At 40.1% G+C, this 17,361-nt stretch overlaps 1 protein-coding gene across 2 annotated transcripts; it reads right to left on the reverse strand.

Annotated features, from left to right (window-relative positions):
• Positions 1 to 11,375: 11,375 nt before the first annotated feature.
• Positions 11,376 to 15,526, reverse strand: POU3F4 (POU class 3 homeobox 4). 2 transcript variants are annotated; one of them, XM_019956513.2, is made up of 2 exons: positions 14,520 to 15,526; positions 11,376 to 13,396 (listed from the first exon to the last, which is right to left on the reverse strand). In XM_019956513.2, the coding sequence occupies exons 1-2, from the start codon at positions 15,375 to 15,377 to the stop codon at positions 13,379 to 13,381; spliced, it is 876 nt and encodes a 291-aa protein (XP_019812072.1). In that variant the 5' UTR covers positions 15,378 to 15,526; the 3' UTR covers positions 11,376 to 13,378. The 2 variants fall into 2 exon arrangements, with proteins under 2 accessions (XP_019812072.1, XP_019812071.1); XM_019956512.2 differs by lacking the exon at positions 11,376 to 13,396 and having other exon boundaries at positions 13,424 to 15,524.
• Between the last annotated feature and the right edge of the window lie 1,835 nt (positions 15,527 to 17,361).

The raw sequence follows: 17,361 nt of genomic DNA on the forward strand, positions 1-17,361 counted from the left end.
ATGCTCCTGTCTCCCATTACTCTGTGCTTATTTGAAAGTACAAATGTAGACGCACTGAGAATAATTTTGTTGGTCCTCTGATTATTTAATAAGTGTTAGGGAATATATATTAGAGAGTTCAAAACAAACAAACAAACAAACATCTACTTCTGCTTTATTGACTATGCCAAAGCCTTTAACTGTGTGGATCACAATAAACTGTGGAAAATTCTGAAAGAGATGGGAATACCAGGCAACCTGACCTGCCTCTTGAGAACCTATATGTAGGTCAGGAAGCAACGGTTAGAACTGGACATGGAACAACAGACTGGTTCCAAATAGGAAAAGGAGTACGTCAAGGCTGTATATTGTCACCCTGCTTATTTAACTTATATGCAGAGTACATCATGGTAAATGCTGGGCTGGAAAAAGCACAAGCTGGAATCAAGATTGCCAGGAGAAATATCAATAACTTCAGATATGCAGATGACACCACCCTTATGGCAGAAAGTGAAGAGGAACTAAAGAGCCTCTTGATGAAAGTGAAAGAGGAGAGTGAAAAAGTTGGCTTAAAGCTCAACATTCAGAAAACGAAGATCATGGCATCTGGTCCCATCACTTCATGGGAAATAGATGGGGAAGCAGCGGAAACATGTCAGACTTTACTTTTTGGGCTCCAAAATCACTGCAGATGGTGACTGCAACCATGAAATTAAAAGACACTTACTCCTTGGAAGGAAAGCTATGACCACCCTAGATAGCATATTGGAAAGCATAGACATTACTTTGCCAACAAAGGTCCATCTAGTCAAGGCTATGATTTTTCCAGTGGTCATGAACGGATGTGAAAGTTGGACTTTGAAGAAAGCTGAGCATGGAAGAATTGACGCTTTTGAACTGTGGTGTTGGAGAAGACTGTAGAGAGTCCCTTGGACTCCAAGGAGATCCAACTAGTCCATGCTAAAGGAGACCAGTCCTAGGTGTTCTTTGGAAGGACTGATGCTAAAGCTGAAACTCCAATACTTTGGCCACCTCATGCAAAGAGTTGAATCATTGGAAAAGACCCTGATGCTGGGAGGGATTGGGGGTGGGGGAGAAGGGGACGACAGAGGATGAGATGGCTGGATGGCATCACTGACTCAGTGGACATGAGTTTGGGTGAACTCTGGGAGTTGATGATGGACAGGGAGCCCTGGCATGCTGCAATTCATGGGGTCACAAAGAGTCGGACACGACTGAGCGACTGAACTGAACTGAGGGAATATATTTTACATTGACCATACTTCACTCTAGATAATTGAAAATTTTAAATAGTGCTACAAGCTTCACTTTGCTGAATGCATTTGGAAGATAGGAAAATGAATTTAAGAATACTTGGGGCTGGTGCACTGGGATGACCCAGAGGGATGGTATGGGGAGGGAGGAGGGAAGAGGGTTCAGGATGGAGAACACATGTATACCTGTGGCGGATTCATGTTGATATATGGCAAAACCAATACAATATTGTAAAGTTAAAAATAAATTAAATTAAAAAAAAAAAACAGAAGACACTCCACACTTAATGTGTTTTTGTTAAATTCAGATTTCTTCACACTCTGAAAATCATCCTAACAAGTCAACTAAACAGTCATGCTTTAAACATTAGTGTCATTTCGCCACAGGTTTCTGAATTCATAAAAAATGATTTTTTTTCCATTGCTCATCAACCAAAAGGCACTACAGAAAAGCTCAATGAGGCTGGTTTTAGCTGGGAACAATTTGATTACAAAACGTGCTTGCCACACTTGTAGGTTTTTTTTTTCTCCCTTCCCTGTTTAAATCACCATATCCTTAAATTTACCAACAGAAATTTCCAGTTTGAAAATGTATCTTCCATGCTCTTGCCTATTGTTTTTACCATGTCATTAATCTCATACAATGAAACCCATAGTGAGAGTAGAACAGTTGCACAGAATCTCATTTTGAAGTATGACTCTAAGAACCTGCTTGTGAGACTTTCATTTCTTTTTAACTCAAGCACAACTTGCTGAACTGTGCATAGACTAATACTCTAATAGTGGAGGTGATGAAAATAAGAGTAGGGAAATGTTTTGCATTGCTCATGTTACCTGTCATTTATTCCAAGTTTTCAATGTATAGAGGAGGGACAAAAAAGTAGATTTCAGAAGCTTTCAATGTGTTTTTCCTTTTGCACTTTATACCTGTGTAAAATTTACCTTACAAAAATAATTCAAGCTCACTAGGATTTAATTCAGTTTTAGAAATTTGCAAATAATGCTGACACTCAGTGTCTATATATGTAAATCAACTAACAATTGCATTTACTGTGGTTCAACAAAGATGCACAATATTATCAAAATAGCACAAATAACTGCTGTGCTTGAGTACTACAAAAAAGTAACAATAAAAATATAAAGTAGCTCCAAATTAGGCAATAGTACATATCTGCAGCACTCTCAGTTCTTATTTAATTAATAGTTAATTGTGCATATTTCTATCTTATTTTTATTATCTTAGTGATTATTAGCTCCTCAAAGCAAGGTATATACTTACTCCGCACCCATGATACCCCTTTGTCCCAGAAAGTGATCTGCAAATAAAATGTTTCCACTAGGACAGTGCTATCCAATAGCAATAAAATGCCTTGCAAATAGTATACACTCAATAAAATATTTATTAAATTAAATGTTGTTGCTATTTCTATTATACCAAATTACACATAAAATCTGAAAATATTTATTCAGTTAAAAATTACTGGGTTTTGAAATTCAAATGTTTGTATGTTGAAAGGTGGAGAATAGCTTTAAGCTATTATTATGCTGCCTCGTTCTTGTCACTTTTTAATTTGACATTGAGCTTTGAGCAGGCACTGCACAATTCTGACAGCCAGAGGCATGGAACAGGGTCAGGGAAGGCACAAAGAGTTTAGAATAATAGATATTTTCCAGTAAATACACAGCTTCTTTGCAGGTAAGTTGATTATTTTTGGTGTGTTTTCCAGAAAATTTAAAACAAAAATGTTTTCATACTATCAGAAGGTAATGATAATATAGCTTGTGATGCTTTTACTAAAAAAAAGAGTTGCCATTTATATCACATATCTCATGTCAAAAGAGTTACAAGTGAGCCAGAAAATAAATTGCTTTTTATTTAAGTATTAAGGATCTTTGTCATAAAAGTACCCTTTAATATATTTAAGACCTATCAAATCCACCTCTCTTCATCTGAACAGCTTGGTCATTTTTACAAAATACAGACTTAAATGTATGTGGTGTTAGTGGAGGGGTGGGAGGAGTTACTGCCATGGTGATTTTAAGCTTAAGAACCATTTCAATGGTTACTTTTAAAACAGTTACTCCAGAGTGTGTGTTCTAACTGTGTGTGTGTGTGTGTGCTCGCATTTGTGTATAATTAGAAGCAGCCAAGAGACTGTGATTTTGAAATTGGCTAGTCTTCTATTTAAGCATTTTTAACAGATGTGAATAACAATTTTAATTTGAAATATTACGCATCTTAAATACATAATTACTTTTGAGTATCACTGGTCTTTCATTTCCTGAATAGCTTATTTTTTCTACAAAACTCTTGAAGACAAATTTAACCATCAATTATCAAATATACATAAGTTAATTTAATCTTTTTTTCCTCCTGTAAGACACAAGTGTAGAATGTAAGGTTTATTCTTCTGCAGTGTGAGCCCATATACTTTCATACTCTCGTACAGCAATGAATGAGACCCATGGCATATACTGCCCTTCAGTTGTGCACAGAACTCTTATTGATATTAATGAATTTTCACTTGAACTAACTATAGTCATTTTATGTGGCCTGAAGTGGTCATTTTATTGTGATTTGCGTATTAGTTGCTGCAGAGTATAGTGTATATATCATTTCTAAAGTGCCTAGGGATCTTAACAGAGGAAAGTAGTACATAAATTGAAAATATTATTACTCTTTATTTTAAATGCTTCTATTTGTGAGTCTTCTAAATCATGCCTAAATATAGTAAAAAGTGAAAATAAGATATGCAGAGAAAACTCCAAGAAGTAAAATTATTTTAAATCAACAATTTTGAAATTATCCACTTGTAGAAGTATTTTTAATCCATTGAAAACAAGTTAGTTCATTTTATAGCTTAACAGACAACATCAAAGTAGCATATGCAGATGCAGAGAACTAAGGGGGAGAAGCGAAAATAGGACTTGAAATTTCACTCTGGATGAGACTGGAATTCTCAGTGTGAACCTTTTTCTTGAGGTCCCTTCTATACCTATTTCTTTAGTTCTGCCCCAAGGAGGTTAGTGAGGTGCACCAAAAAGAACCCATATCATCCACTAATCCATGTACAGGGATGAAAGGAGAACTCAGAGTGGATGAAAGAGCTACTTTGTAAAGTCACTGTAGTTTCACTTTTAATGTAAAATCTGGAGAAGTTAGGCTTTTCTCTCCCAGGATACAACATGAAAAATGCGGTTTATTAAGGAAAATATGTTTTAGAATTTCAACCCTTCTCACCTTAAAGGCTCAGAATTTTGGGTTAAATATTCCTGGCTCCTCTTCCCATGATGAAATAAATTCATTTGTAGAGTATTGCTGTTTACTATTGAGCAAGTCAATCCTTATCTCTCAACAGTGCCTGTTGTACTCTATTTTGAACATAGTCCCTGATTATTGCAACAAATATAACAAATCTGACTTTTTTTGTTGTTGTTATTTTTGTAGGCCATCACAGGTTCAAGACAGACCTCTCTTTGATTCTGGTCTTTTCTACATGTGTATATACATGCACTTCTGTGGCAGTAAAGAAAAAAAAAAACAGATGTTAATTAAATATGAATATCACCAACACCACAACAAGTAGACTGTGGATAGTAAGAGATTTATATATGTGTACGAGTACTGGAGTGGGTTGCCATTGCCTTCTCCAATACACATATATATATGATATACACATCTCTGTGCAACACATGCACTTAAATAGCTTTCTTTCTACAATGTGGAATCATATGCCATTTGAAGTCAAATAAACAACTGCCCCTGGTCCATAGTCTTCTATTTTCTGTGCTTTAAAAATGTGACATCTGGCAGGGATTTTAGCATATAGGATGTGTATGTATGTGATTTTCTGTGCTCAGATTGCAAGTATTAAGGAAGAGATAATCTTTCAACAGATATTCATTCTATATAACAAATCTCTTTTTAATGTTGGTCTAGTGGGGAGATACAGACATTACTTTCCATGCTCACTTTTATAGGAAGTTTTCCATGTTTATGAAAGAGGGACAGAGCAAAGATTGGCCTCAGATCTGGCAAATCTGGTAGGTAATCTGTCACATTATAATGATATTGTTCTGTATGTGAAAAATGACTGGGAAGATGAGAAGCAATCAATATGAAAAACGTTTATGACCCCCATTCCTGCCAAGAATCTCTTTTTATAAAAAAGACATTGTTTACAAGACGAAAAAGCAAGAGGTCAGTTCAGTGTGTGTGTGTGTGTATCATAATTTGTGGGAAGTTCACCCAAATTAGTCTTTTTTGACATTTTAAAAAAAGCAAATTTTGATAGAGAGTGATTTTGTTGCTGTTGTTTTCAACTGGCTATACCAGAAAAGTATGGACATTGAGTAGCTGGAAAGATGAAAAGACCTACTTAATGAGTTGGTCAATGAGTTAATTTCTTTCCTGTCTTTGAGCACAGTCTGTTTTCTGTTAAATCACCTTGTCTGTGTGCAAGTGAAGGGATAGAGGGAGGGTGTAGGAAGACGGGGCATGTTTTCAGTTGTATGTGTATATGCACATGTATTTAATACTGTAGAATTTCCATCACAAGCAAGTTGTCCCATGATTCCCTTACAGAGTGAAGCCACCTCATAATAAGACCTTTTTGATAATTAAAAAGCCAATCAATTAGAGATACCAAGGGGACAGTTCATGCAAAGATGAGCTCGATAAAGGACAGAAATGGTATGGACCTAACAGAATCAGAAGATATTAAGAAGAGGTGGCAAGAATACACAGAAGAACTGTACAAGAAAAATCTTCCCGACCCAGATAATCATGATGGTGTGATCACTCACCTAGATCCAGATATCCTGGACTGTGAAGTCAAGTGGGCCTTAGAAAGAATCATTACGAACAAAGCTAGTGGAGGTGATGGCATTCCAGTTGAGCTATTTCAAATCCTGAAAGACGATGCTGTGAAAGTGCTGTACTCAATATGCCAGCAAAATTGGAAAACTCAGCAGTGGCCACAGGACTGGAAAAGGTCAGTTTTCATTCCAATCCCAAAGAAAGGCAATGCCAAAGAATGCTCAAACTACCACACAATGGCACTCATCTCACACGCTAGTAAAGTAATGCTCAAAATTCCCCAAGCCAGGCTTCAGCAGTACGTGAACCGTGAACTTCCAGATGTTCAAGCTGGTTTTAGAAAAGGCAGAGCAACCAGAGATTAAATTGCCAACATCCGCTGGATCATGGAAAAAGCAAGAGAGTTCCAGAAAAACATCTATTTCTGCTTTATTGACTATGCCAAAGCCTTTGACTCTGTCGATCACAATAAACTGTGGAAAATTCTGAAAGAGATGGGATTACCATACCACCTGACCTGCCTCTTGAGTAACCTGTATGCAGGTCAGGAAGCAACAGTTAGAACTGGACATGGAACAACAGACTGGTTCCAAATAGGAAAAGGAGTACGTCAAGGCTGTATACTGTCACCTTACTTATTTAACTTATATGCAGAGTACATCATGGTAAATGCTGGGCTGGAAGAAGCACAAGCTGGAATCAATATTGCTGGGAGGAATGTCAATAACCTCAGATATGCAGATGATACCACCCTTATGGCAGAAAGTGAAGAGGAACTAAAGAGCCTCTTGATGAAGGTGAAAGAGGAGAGTGAAAAAATTGGCTTAAAACTCAACATTCAAAAAAAGGAAGATCATGGCATGTGGTCCCATCACTTCTTGGGAAATAGATGGGGAAACAGTGGAAACAGTGTCAGACTTTATTTTTTTGGGCTCCAAAATCACTGCAGATGGTGACTGTAGCCATGAAATTAAAAGACACTTACTCCTTGGAAGAAAAGTTATGATGAACCTAGATAGCATATTGAAAAGCATAGACATTACTTTGCCAACAAAGTTCCATCTAGTCAAGGCTATGGTTTTCCCAGTGGTCATGTATGGATGTGAGAGTTTGACTGTGAAGAAAGCTGAGCACTGAAGAAGTGATGCTTTTGAACTGTGGTGTTGGAGAAGACTCTTGAGAGTCCCTTGGACTGCAAGGAGATCCAACCAGTCCATTCTGAAGGAGATCAGCCCTGGGATTTCTTTGGAAGGAATGATGCTAAAGCTGAAACTCTAGTACTTTGGCCACCTCATGCGAAGAGTTGACTCATTGGAAAAGACTCTGATGCTGGGAGGGTTTGGGGGCAGGAGGAGAAGGGGACGGCAGAGGATGAGATTGCTGGATGGCATCACCGACTCATTGGACGTGAGTCTGAGTGAACTCCGGGAGTTGGTGATGGACAGGGAGGCCTGATGTGCTGCGCCAGGGGTATAGGTTGGTGATGGACTGGGAGGCTGCAGTCCATGGGGTTGAACAGACTTGGACATGACAGTGACTGAACTGAACTGACTTAGAAAGTATCCAAGATGAGCTCATCTTATACTCAGTCTTCCTTGATAAGAGAACCCAGTGTTCCAGGTAGTGAGTAAGATAATGTGTGAATAGGTGTAAGTTCTATACCTATATAAGTTTCATGGGGCCACAAAGAGTCAGACATGACTGAGTGACTGAACTGAACTGAACTGAAGCAAATCAATCCTGGAGGAAATCAGTCTTGAATATTCACTGGAAGGATGGATGCTGAAGCTGAAGCTCTCTAATACTTTGGCCACCTGATGCAAAGATCTGACCCATTGGAAAAGTGGCCACCTGATGCAAAGATCTGACGCATTGGAAAAGTCCTTTATGCTGGGAAAGTTTGAAGGTAGGAGCAGAAGCGGGCGACAGAGGATGAGATGATTGGATGGCATCACTTACTAGATGAACATGAGTTTGAGCAAGCTCTGGGAGTTGGTGATGGACTGGGAGGCCGCAGTCCATGGGGTTGAAAAGACTTGGACATGACAGTGACTGAACTGAACTGACTTAGAAAGTATCCAAGATGAGCACATCTTATACTCAATCTTCCTTGATAAGAGAACCCAGTGTTCCAGGTAGTGAGTAAGATAATGTGTGAATAGGTATAAGTTCTATTAATATAATCATATCTATGAAAGAAAGCATAGTGATCTAATGTATTTTTCACTGGAAAGTGCAAAGTTTTGATTTTGTGGATTCTGTTTACAAGAAAAATAGTCTAGGGTCCTTGTATATGATCCTTCTGTCTCCACCTTTTTAGAGGTAGCAGAAGTTAACTGGATTTTGTTTTCAAGATTGTATTTCTTTAAATAAGCCTCTCATTTTGGAAATGTCTCATCAGGAGTGCCCTTGAGAAGAGATACTTTTATTTCATCTTATTAAAAAAATGTTAATCAATTTCAATATATGTTCACTATTCTTAGTGTTTTAAAAGTTAACATCTACAAATGAGTAAGTTGGAGGGTTGTTATTTTTGAAACTACTATTTTAGGACATACATAAAGAATGTTATATCCTTTTATTTTACAGAATAGATGAGTGGTGTCTATTCACATAGTATTGTTTTGCATTGTTACTTTTTCTTCAAGACTTTTTTGAAAGGGTCACATGTTTGGCTTTTTAAATATCAAGTCATAGAAATAACATTCACAATTCTGAGCTTCTATATGCATCTTTAAAAATATCTGACAGGTAGAAAAACACATTCTTTCCTTTAGAAAACTATGTTTTAACCTCTGACCATTTTCTATTTCTGCATTCTCCCCTTCTCCTCTCTCCTTACTAAAAATATATTTTCTATAAAAACATAAAATTATGTTTCTACTTATAGCTTGCTACTGCTACTGCTAAGTCACTTCAGTCGTGTCTGACTGTGCGACCCCGTAGATGGCAGCCCACCAGGCTCCCCCATCCCTGGGATTCTCCAGGCAAGAACACTGGAGTGGGTTGCCATTTCCTTCTCCAATGCATGAAAGTGAAATGTGAAAGTGAAGTCGCTCAGTCGTGTCTGACCCTCAGCGACCCCATGGATTGCAGCCTTCCAGGCTCCTCCGTCCATGGGATTTTCCAGGCAAGAGTACTGGAGTGGGGTGCCATTGCCTTCTCCGACTTATAGCTTATATGCAATTAAATCAACAACAGCATACTGACTTGGGAGCAAAAGAAATATCTAAATGCTAAATACTTCCAAAAGAGCAGTGTTTGATTTTATTAAAGAAACACATAGCTTATGTACTAATTTAGGCACTAGTTTCCCCTACTCTTTTTGTTTTAAAGATAAGAAACCAATTTTCAGGTATAATATTCTCTTCATTTATTGTTGGAAAGATATGCTGAAATTTAGTATGCATGCAGAAATTTGTTATGTATGCAGAAATCCACAAACAGATTATCAACCTATGTCTACATACAAATGCATACTTAATTCACATATTTGACTTTGTTTACCTATCTGCAACACCTAAACAATTATTCTTTTCACATCTACCCCCCACCCCCATACTCACTTTATTGTCTACTGCTCTAACCAGGTAATGGAAATGAAACATGCTTGCTTTCACACCATTAAATATAGTTAACTATTATTTTTCTTTTTTCACCCATGAATTCTTATTATGGGAGGGAAAGACACTGCTGTGAAGAATTGAAAGTAACTGAGACTAAAGCTGCTTCTCCTACAAAGGTCTTGGTTTGGAATTGGGTGGTGTCAACCTTAATACAAAGAATATCCCAGGCAGAGGCACCAACATCCCCTGAATTTTAATGAAAATGTCATGTTTAAGATATAACAAGGTTGATAAGGAGGTCATCAGAAAAGCCAACTAGGGCTTAGTTATATGTTAAGAGAAAGAAAGGCAGTAAAAGAACCAAGTCTCATAAATATGCATAAATATATGTAATCAATAATACATAGTAAAATACTGATAAAATACTGTGTCTATATGTGTATATTTATACAAGTATTTCCTGAAATATCTGCTTGTGGCTCCATTAAAATGTTCAGAATGTACTGCTAGTTGATTTCTGTGCACTTTAGTAAGCAAAGGTATAACTTTCTAATCAATTCAAAATTGTTCATAGGATGTTGAAAGAGAAATAAATTAGGTGGTAAGAATGGAAACAGAACCAACAGGTTTAAGACTATGGCTTTTGTGCTTGTAGTTACATCTCTATAAAACCGGTATCATTTATAAAGAGAGATAGGTCTATTAGTATGCATGTAACATACATAACCATATTTGTATGGTGCACTGTAAAACTTTAATTTATTAGGCAATCTGAAAAATTATAATAATTATCTATTAAAAGAAATAATTTTGCTCTGTCTAATGAAAAAACGCTTCAGAGTATAAACTGAAGAGGATTTTACTGTTGGAAAATTATAGTTAAATGTCTTTTCTATTACTTTAAAATGCATCTACATAAATGTTGTATAAGGCATATGTGTACATACAAAGCTTTAAAATAAAACTGCTTATAATTTAGTGCATTATTCTTCAGCCATCACTACAGGTAACTCCCTTATTTTATTTAAGGCCTTTTGATAAAACAATAGAGGTGAAATATTATATGTGAGTGAGAAGAAGAGTAATTCACCAAACTTTTACTCCAAATATCTCCATGTAATCTATTTTTATTCCCCCCAAACTCACATAGGAATGGACAGAATTCAGCCTTTAATGGGCAATACTAAGTGTACAACAGTTTACCCAAGTTTCTGGGCCCAGGGAAAGCCTTAAGAAAGAGAGTACTTCCATTCCTCATCAGAGGAATGGGGGCTCACCTACCAGAAGGGCATCACCAGATAGGAATGAAGAAGAAGAGGAAGTGGGGTTGCTGCAGCTGGGTGAAATGAAAGCCTCAACGAAGGACTGGGTCCAGTTTCATGAAAGGGAGCTCCAGAGAAGGGTCTATCTACTGGACAAGAGGGGTCACACACTCCTTTTGTAGAACGTTATTAAGATTTCACCTCCTGAAATGAACCCCCTGCCCCACTAGCTTTCCCCAATACTGGGTGTGTGTTTGCATGATCCTGGGTGTGATAACAGGCCTTGTTGTGTGAGTGTATGAAAGGCCAAAATTCAGTGAGAGAAAATCAAAATTAAAAAATTACTAATGATTTCTAACCTGAAGCAAAGCGGATGTGATGCTTATCTGGAACCTGCTTCTATTTAAATGCTTCATTTCATGTACCACACGATAAAAACCAGGAGAAAAAGACATTTTTTTTGAAAAATGTTTTATTTAAACCTTTTAAATCTTATACAACAATAAAATATTGTGTCAATATAAACCCCTTGACTGAAACCATTCACAACAAACATTACAGCAAATTGTTTTATTTTTGACACCCAACGCATCTTTGAAAGAATTTCCTTCTAATCACAATGCAGAATTTATTGAAAATAAATAATTGCTGGAAAATTCAATAGGCAATTTGAATAAAATAGTTGTAAAAGCAACTCTTAATGAAAATAGCATTTATTATACATCAGTTACTAAATGAATAAACTAAATGATTTTTCTTTAAATTAATAACTTCAGAAATGTTTTATACAAAACTGTACAATTATAAAGTTGGCAGAAATATTTGGGTTAACTCAGGTTTGAACCAGAGCGTTAAATGCAAAGAAAAAGAAAATCCAAACAAAGAAAACCCTAACAGTTGTAAAACGTGAACTCCTTGTGTTGGGGGGGCGCGGTTTAGAAATCCCAGAACTAAATCCCAACTACCAACAGAATGCAGAAGCTTAGCAGAAAAAGGTTAAAAAAAAAAAGGTCTGGGATTCAAATTAAAACAGGCTCTTCGACCTGCAGCTGGGAGATACAGTGCACCAGGGCCCTGGCAGCCCATACTGCTGCTGTTACTGCTAAGACGCTTCAGTAGTGTCCGACTCTGTGCGACCCCATAGATGACAGCCCACTAGGCTCCTCTGTCCCTGGGATTCTCCAGGTAAGATACTGGAGTGAGTTGCCATTTCCTTCTCCAATGCAGGAAAGTGAAAAGTGAAAGTGAAGTCGCTCAGTCGTGTCGGACCCTTAGCGACCCCATGGACTGCAGCCTACCAGGGTCCTCCGTCCATGGGATTTTCCAGGCAAGAGTACTGGAGTGGGGTGTCATTGCCTTCTCCGCAGCCCATACTAGGGATCCTCAAAAGGGGGCCATAGGCTTTCAGGTCCTTATAGGTAGTGTGAAGCTTTGTCTACCGCAGCTTCCTCTGGAGGTCGGACTAGGCTGTGTCCCGGACTTATCGAGCCCCCAGCAAGGTCTGGCTAGCAGGGACTGGGTGCATGGGTGCACGTCTGGTCCAGAATGTGTGCTCCTTGGGAATGAGGTGTGCCTGTGGACCTGGCATGTAGACATGACAGCTAGCAATAAAGCCACAGAAACTGCATAATTTTTGGATCTCTACACAGACCAGTGAGATTTTTTTGTTTTTTGTTTTTTTGTAAATAATACTACGATACACATAGCTGTCTACAAACACACACACGTTTGCACGCGCACGCACACACACACACAGACACACACACACACAGACAAAAAGATGAAGAGGAAAAAAACCCAGCCTCCCAGGAGCTCGCTAGCTCACTCAGTCTTCGCCATGGGCTTACTACCAGCTGCGGTTGCTGGAGGCACGGAGATGGCTCCCCATGGAGTCCACCCAGAGGCAATGGTATATACACGAGAGGAGATGGTACGTGGCTAGACCAGAATCCCTGTAAACTTTGCCTATCATTTCATTGATGTTCTGCACAAAGCAGAGAACGCCTGTCCACCACTCCCTCGCCACCCTTCCCTGAGGGTTTCTCACTTAGGGAGAAGGCGGTGAACTGGAGGTGAAACGAATTGGAAAGCGTTGACCCAGTCCGTCGCCAGCGTGTCCCGGTCAGGTCGTCGTCTCCAGTTAAAGCAATCACGTTTAAAAGCAAAATTCTTTGCCTATAAGGGCTAAAGTAGGGTCGCGCTAGCAGCTGGCCTGGCTAGCAGCTGGCCTGGCAAGGCGCGGCGCGGGTGGGGAGCTCTGAGTAAGTGCAGGCATCCCCGGATTTCGGAGGTGAGGAGCACTTTCCGCTCCTCAAGCCGACCTCTTTCGCCTGGCGCCGCAGTGGACTCTTTCTAGGGCATCCAGGTGCACTGTAGAAGCCTATGGGGGTTCCGTAGTCGCGGGATGCAGGGCAGAAACCTTCAAAATCTCCTTTCCTCCTGTGCGCTGGTTTGCAAAAAATCGGCTGCCTATTTTGCCTACCCTAGGAACTCCGTCTCCCGGAAAAAAACAAAAACAAACACAAAATAAACATATATATATATATATATATATATATATATATATATATATATCTCCAATATCATCAACAACTCTCTCTACTTTATTCTCTCTTCTCCACAAAGATTTGGGATAGGAGATCGGTGGATGGGTAGACATCTCTCCCTCCTTCCTATTCTAAGTAATTAAAAAACCATCAGCTCAATGAAGGAAAAATAATAATAGCAATAACAATATGAAGTGGTCGATTAGATACAAATCATCTCACAAATATTGTGTACAGTTGTAGTAAAACACCGCAGACATTAGAAACGCTATAGAAGTTCTAAAAAATGCAAAACTAGCCTATTGTAAAACAGATTTCACCTGAAATACAGCTGCTATAACCAAGGCGCTGAAAGGTTATTCAGAGGCACACATCTGTCTTCCCAACCCCTTCCCCATCCCTACCCCGTCCCCAAGTTACTCCACTCCTTTCTCTTCCTAGAGAAGAGCGACCAAAAAACAAAACAAACAAACCAAACCAAACCGAACCAAACAAAAACCTTACTTAAAGTAAACAGCGTATTTGATCAGCAGAAAAGGTTGGAGGGAAGTGTTTTTCTTGACGCAGGGAATATGAGGTCCCTGCCTGGATGCTTAATGCAACTGTGTATTCGCGTTAAGCCTGAATGCCTACGTGTGTTTCCTTTCTTAGCGTGTTAGCCTCTTCTGTTGGGAAAAGAAAAAAAAAAAAAAAAAAGGAAGGAAGGAGAAAAGAAAGAACAAACGAGAGAGAGAGAGAGAGATAGCAATAATAAAGCTGGAATTAAAGGAGGAGAGTGGAAGAGAAAGAGAAATCCGCGCTGCTCCCAGTGAGGGAGGCCGCTTCCTGGCTTCTGGCAGTTAGAGATCATGGCAGGACGTGTCTGTTTTCACCGTGTGCGTATGCGAATAAACCTCATGTGGCTGCTGATCCCCTGGTGGAGTCATTCTTTTCTCTTTCTGTCTTCGATTACAGAACCAGACACGCACCACTTCTTTCTCCAACTGGAGGCTGTCTGCCAGCGAGGAAATCTCCTGCGCCGCAGGCTTCGGACACTTGAGGAAATGCGTCTCCAGTACGCCCTTGACACTCACCTCGATAGAGGTTCGCTTCTTCCGCTTGCGACCCTGTGCCGCGATCTTGTCAATGCTGGTTGGGCTCCCTGTGGATGAATCAGCCTCTTCCAGCCACTTGTTCAGCAGCGGCTTCAGCTTGCACATGTTCTTGAAGCTTAGTTGTAAGGCCTCGAACCTGCAGATGGTGGTCTGCGAAAACACGTTGCCATACAATGTGCCCAGCGCCAGCCCCACGTCAGCCTGCGTGAAGCCCAACTTGATTCTTCTTTGTTTAAACTGTTTGGCAAACTGTTCCAACTCATCCGAGGTTGGTGTCTCCTCATCCGAATGGTCCAGGCAGTGATGCGAACCTAGGTCGCCGTGGTCTGGGGCTTCCCGGAGCACTGGATGTAAGCTCTGAGCTGAGGCAGAGGCCGGCGGTGGAGTGAGCCCCCCGTGCTCCAGCATGCCGCTCACCGTGAAGCCAGACTGCGAGTACACATTAAGGGGTTGGCTGCTCGACGTGATGGACGGATTCGGAGCCGGGCTCGCTCCCCAGGCATTCGGATGGTTAGTGTGCGGAGAGTGGTGGGCGACATGCGGCGAGCGATGATGGATGATCGCGCCCAATTGTAGGTCTTCGCGCGCAGGCTTCACGTCTTGCTGTTCCAGGGGGCTTGTGGCCAGTGTGGAGGACCATGGCCCTCCATCGCTCAGACTGGTTACCCAATGATGCCCGAGGGGATGCCCATTGCTAGGAACTCCCTGCAAGTAATCACTTTGGAGAAGTTTCTGAGGGTTTCGGAAAGGACTCCCCTGCTGCATGCCCGCAGAGTCCGCATGGACTAGAGAGCTGGAAGTGAGAATGTTGTAGGGATTCGAGGCAGCTGTGGCCATGGTCGGTGAGGATCCCCTACTAGTTATAATGTGGCACAGGGAGCAGCTTCAGTCTTTGACATCTACTATGCGGGGAGCCAAAGCAGCGAGAGCGGGTTACCGGCATCCGCTGAGGCCAATTGCATCGCGTCTTGACCTGGCCTGCCACGAACTCCACCAATGGCGGAGCGAGAGGCCGAGCTAGCTTTCCAAATCAGGAGGGCGAAGCTTGAGAGTTTCGGTGAGACCCAAGCAGGAAGTGAATCAATCTTTTGGCTCCATTGGCTGCCTGGCGCTGAGTGGCAGGAGCTTATTTGGTTAACCCTTCCCCCAACCTCCCACCAGTCTTGGACTTCGCGGATGTTTGTAGAGGAGCGGGAAGGATGAGAGGGAGTGTGTGCGTGTGCGTGTGTGTGTGGTGCGGGATATGATTTTAGAACTCTTTTAGGTTTAGATTAACCCAAATAAAGAAGAATATTAAGAAAACAATATAACCAGTTTAAATGCCATCCAGATTTTAGCGGATATGGATTTTTCTCAGATAAATTTGGCACTTTGGATTATTTGGGTGCCAGAGAGTGAAAAACAAAACCCCGCTCTAGGCTTTGAGCAATGGAACGTCTTCGGTATGACCCTAAATCTGTAGTATCGAAGCCCATGATCCCAATAAGAAATATTTCAATGCGTTTAATTTTATTTTTCATTTATAAGAAACTCGATACCAAGTAAAAAAGCATCTAAGAAAAAGATGCTCAAAATCTTCTGGAAAACAAACAAACAAAACCATGTTGGTTTTTAAGGCATGAAGCACTGGAAAATTCCGAGAAAGTAAAATTTAATGTGATACCGGCAAAAATCAGTTATTTTGAAATTTGTCTCCCAATTTGGTTGGTTAATTAGTAGATTTGCTTTTTTTTCACTGCTCCGTGTCAGCTCCCATCACAGGTCTCACAATTTTTGTCAGAGACAACTCTTGCTGAAGAGGGTAACCCTCCTACGCATTCACCCCAGACACACTGCGAGCCTTTCCAGTCCCAGTAGGTACACAGGCGAATGTTCCTGGCTACCGGAGCCCAGTGTTGTCCCCTAGGAAAATTGTTTTTAACACACACATCTTCAAACCACCCCGAATCCCACACAAATTGAAGAAAATGGAAATCATTTAGTGCGCCCTGGAAATTCAAAAAGAGAGAGAGAGAGATGGCTGGTGGTCTGTTTGGCGTTAAGTACCGCCTCCCCCAACTCCCACCCCCCACCCCCCACTCCCATCCCCGACATTCCCTTCAAGCTTGAATTTACTTTCAGATTGGGAAGACGGGACTGTTTTTACATTTTAGCAAGAGGAAAATAGAGGAAAGACTTGTACTCCACCTAAGCTTTTATAAGTTAGGGAAGGACGAGTCTATGTGCTCCACAGCCCAGTGCAAAGGTATTGCTTGCAAGCAGAGTACGGTGAAATGCAAAGATTTTAGATTTGCTCTCGCTAAGAAAAGGCAACATCAACATCGGATACCTAGCATGATCTTTGAAGTTAAAAAATGACCTTTCATTGCATAATTTTGGAGATAATCTAGTTGCATAATTATATTTGCACTTGCAGAAGACAGCATCAGATTTCCCTTATTGGTTTAAAATTCCATTAAATATATTGCAAGAGCGCCTAGGCTAAGCTTGATTTAAATTTGCATACATTTTCATATATTTAGCAGAAATAAAAGAAGGCTTGCAGCTACCAGAAAGTCATCAAGGCATTAGTTTCTCTAAGAAGACAGATCTGAAGAAAATGCAAGAAAATGAGAAAAAATATAAACAAGGTGAGCTTATTCTGCCATTCCTTTATGTAGCTACAGAGTGTATATTTCCTGTAAAATGAGTAATTTCTTATGATAGCACAGAGCAGTAAGAGCTTATGTTAGGAAATGTGAACAGTGTCTATTATGCAAGAAAGACTGGCATGTGGTTGAGATCTATTTCTTTCTTTCTCTGTCTTTTAAAAAAAGGATAA

Source organism: Bos indicus, chromosome X (genome assembly GCF_029378745.1).
Source record: "Bos indicus isolate NIAB-ARS_2022 breed Sahiwal x Tharparkar chromosome X, NIAB-ARS_B.indTharparkar_mat_pri_1.0, whole genome shotgun sequence".
NCBI classification, from domain to species: Eukaryota; Metazoa; Chordata; class Mammalia; order Artiodactyla; family Bovidae; genus Bos; species Bos indicus.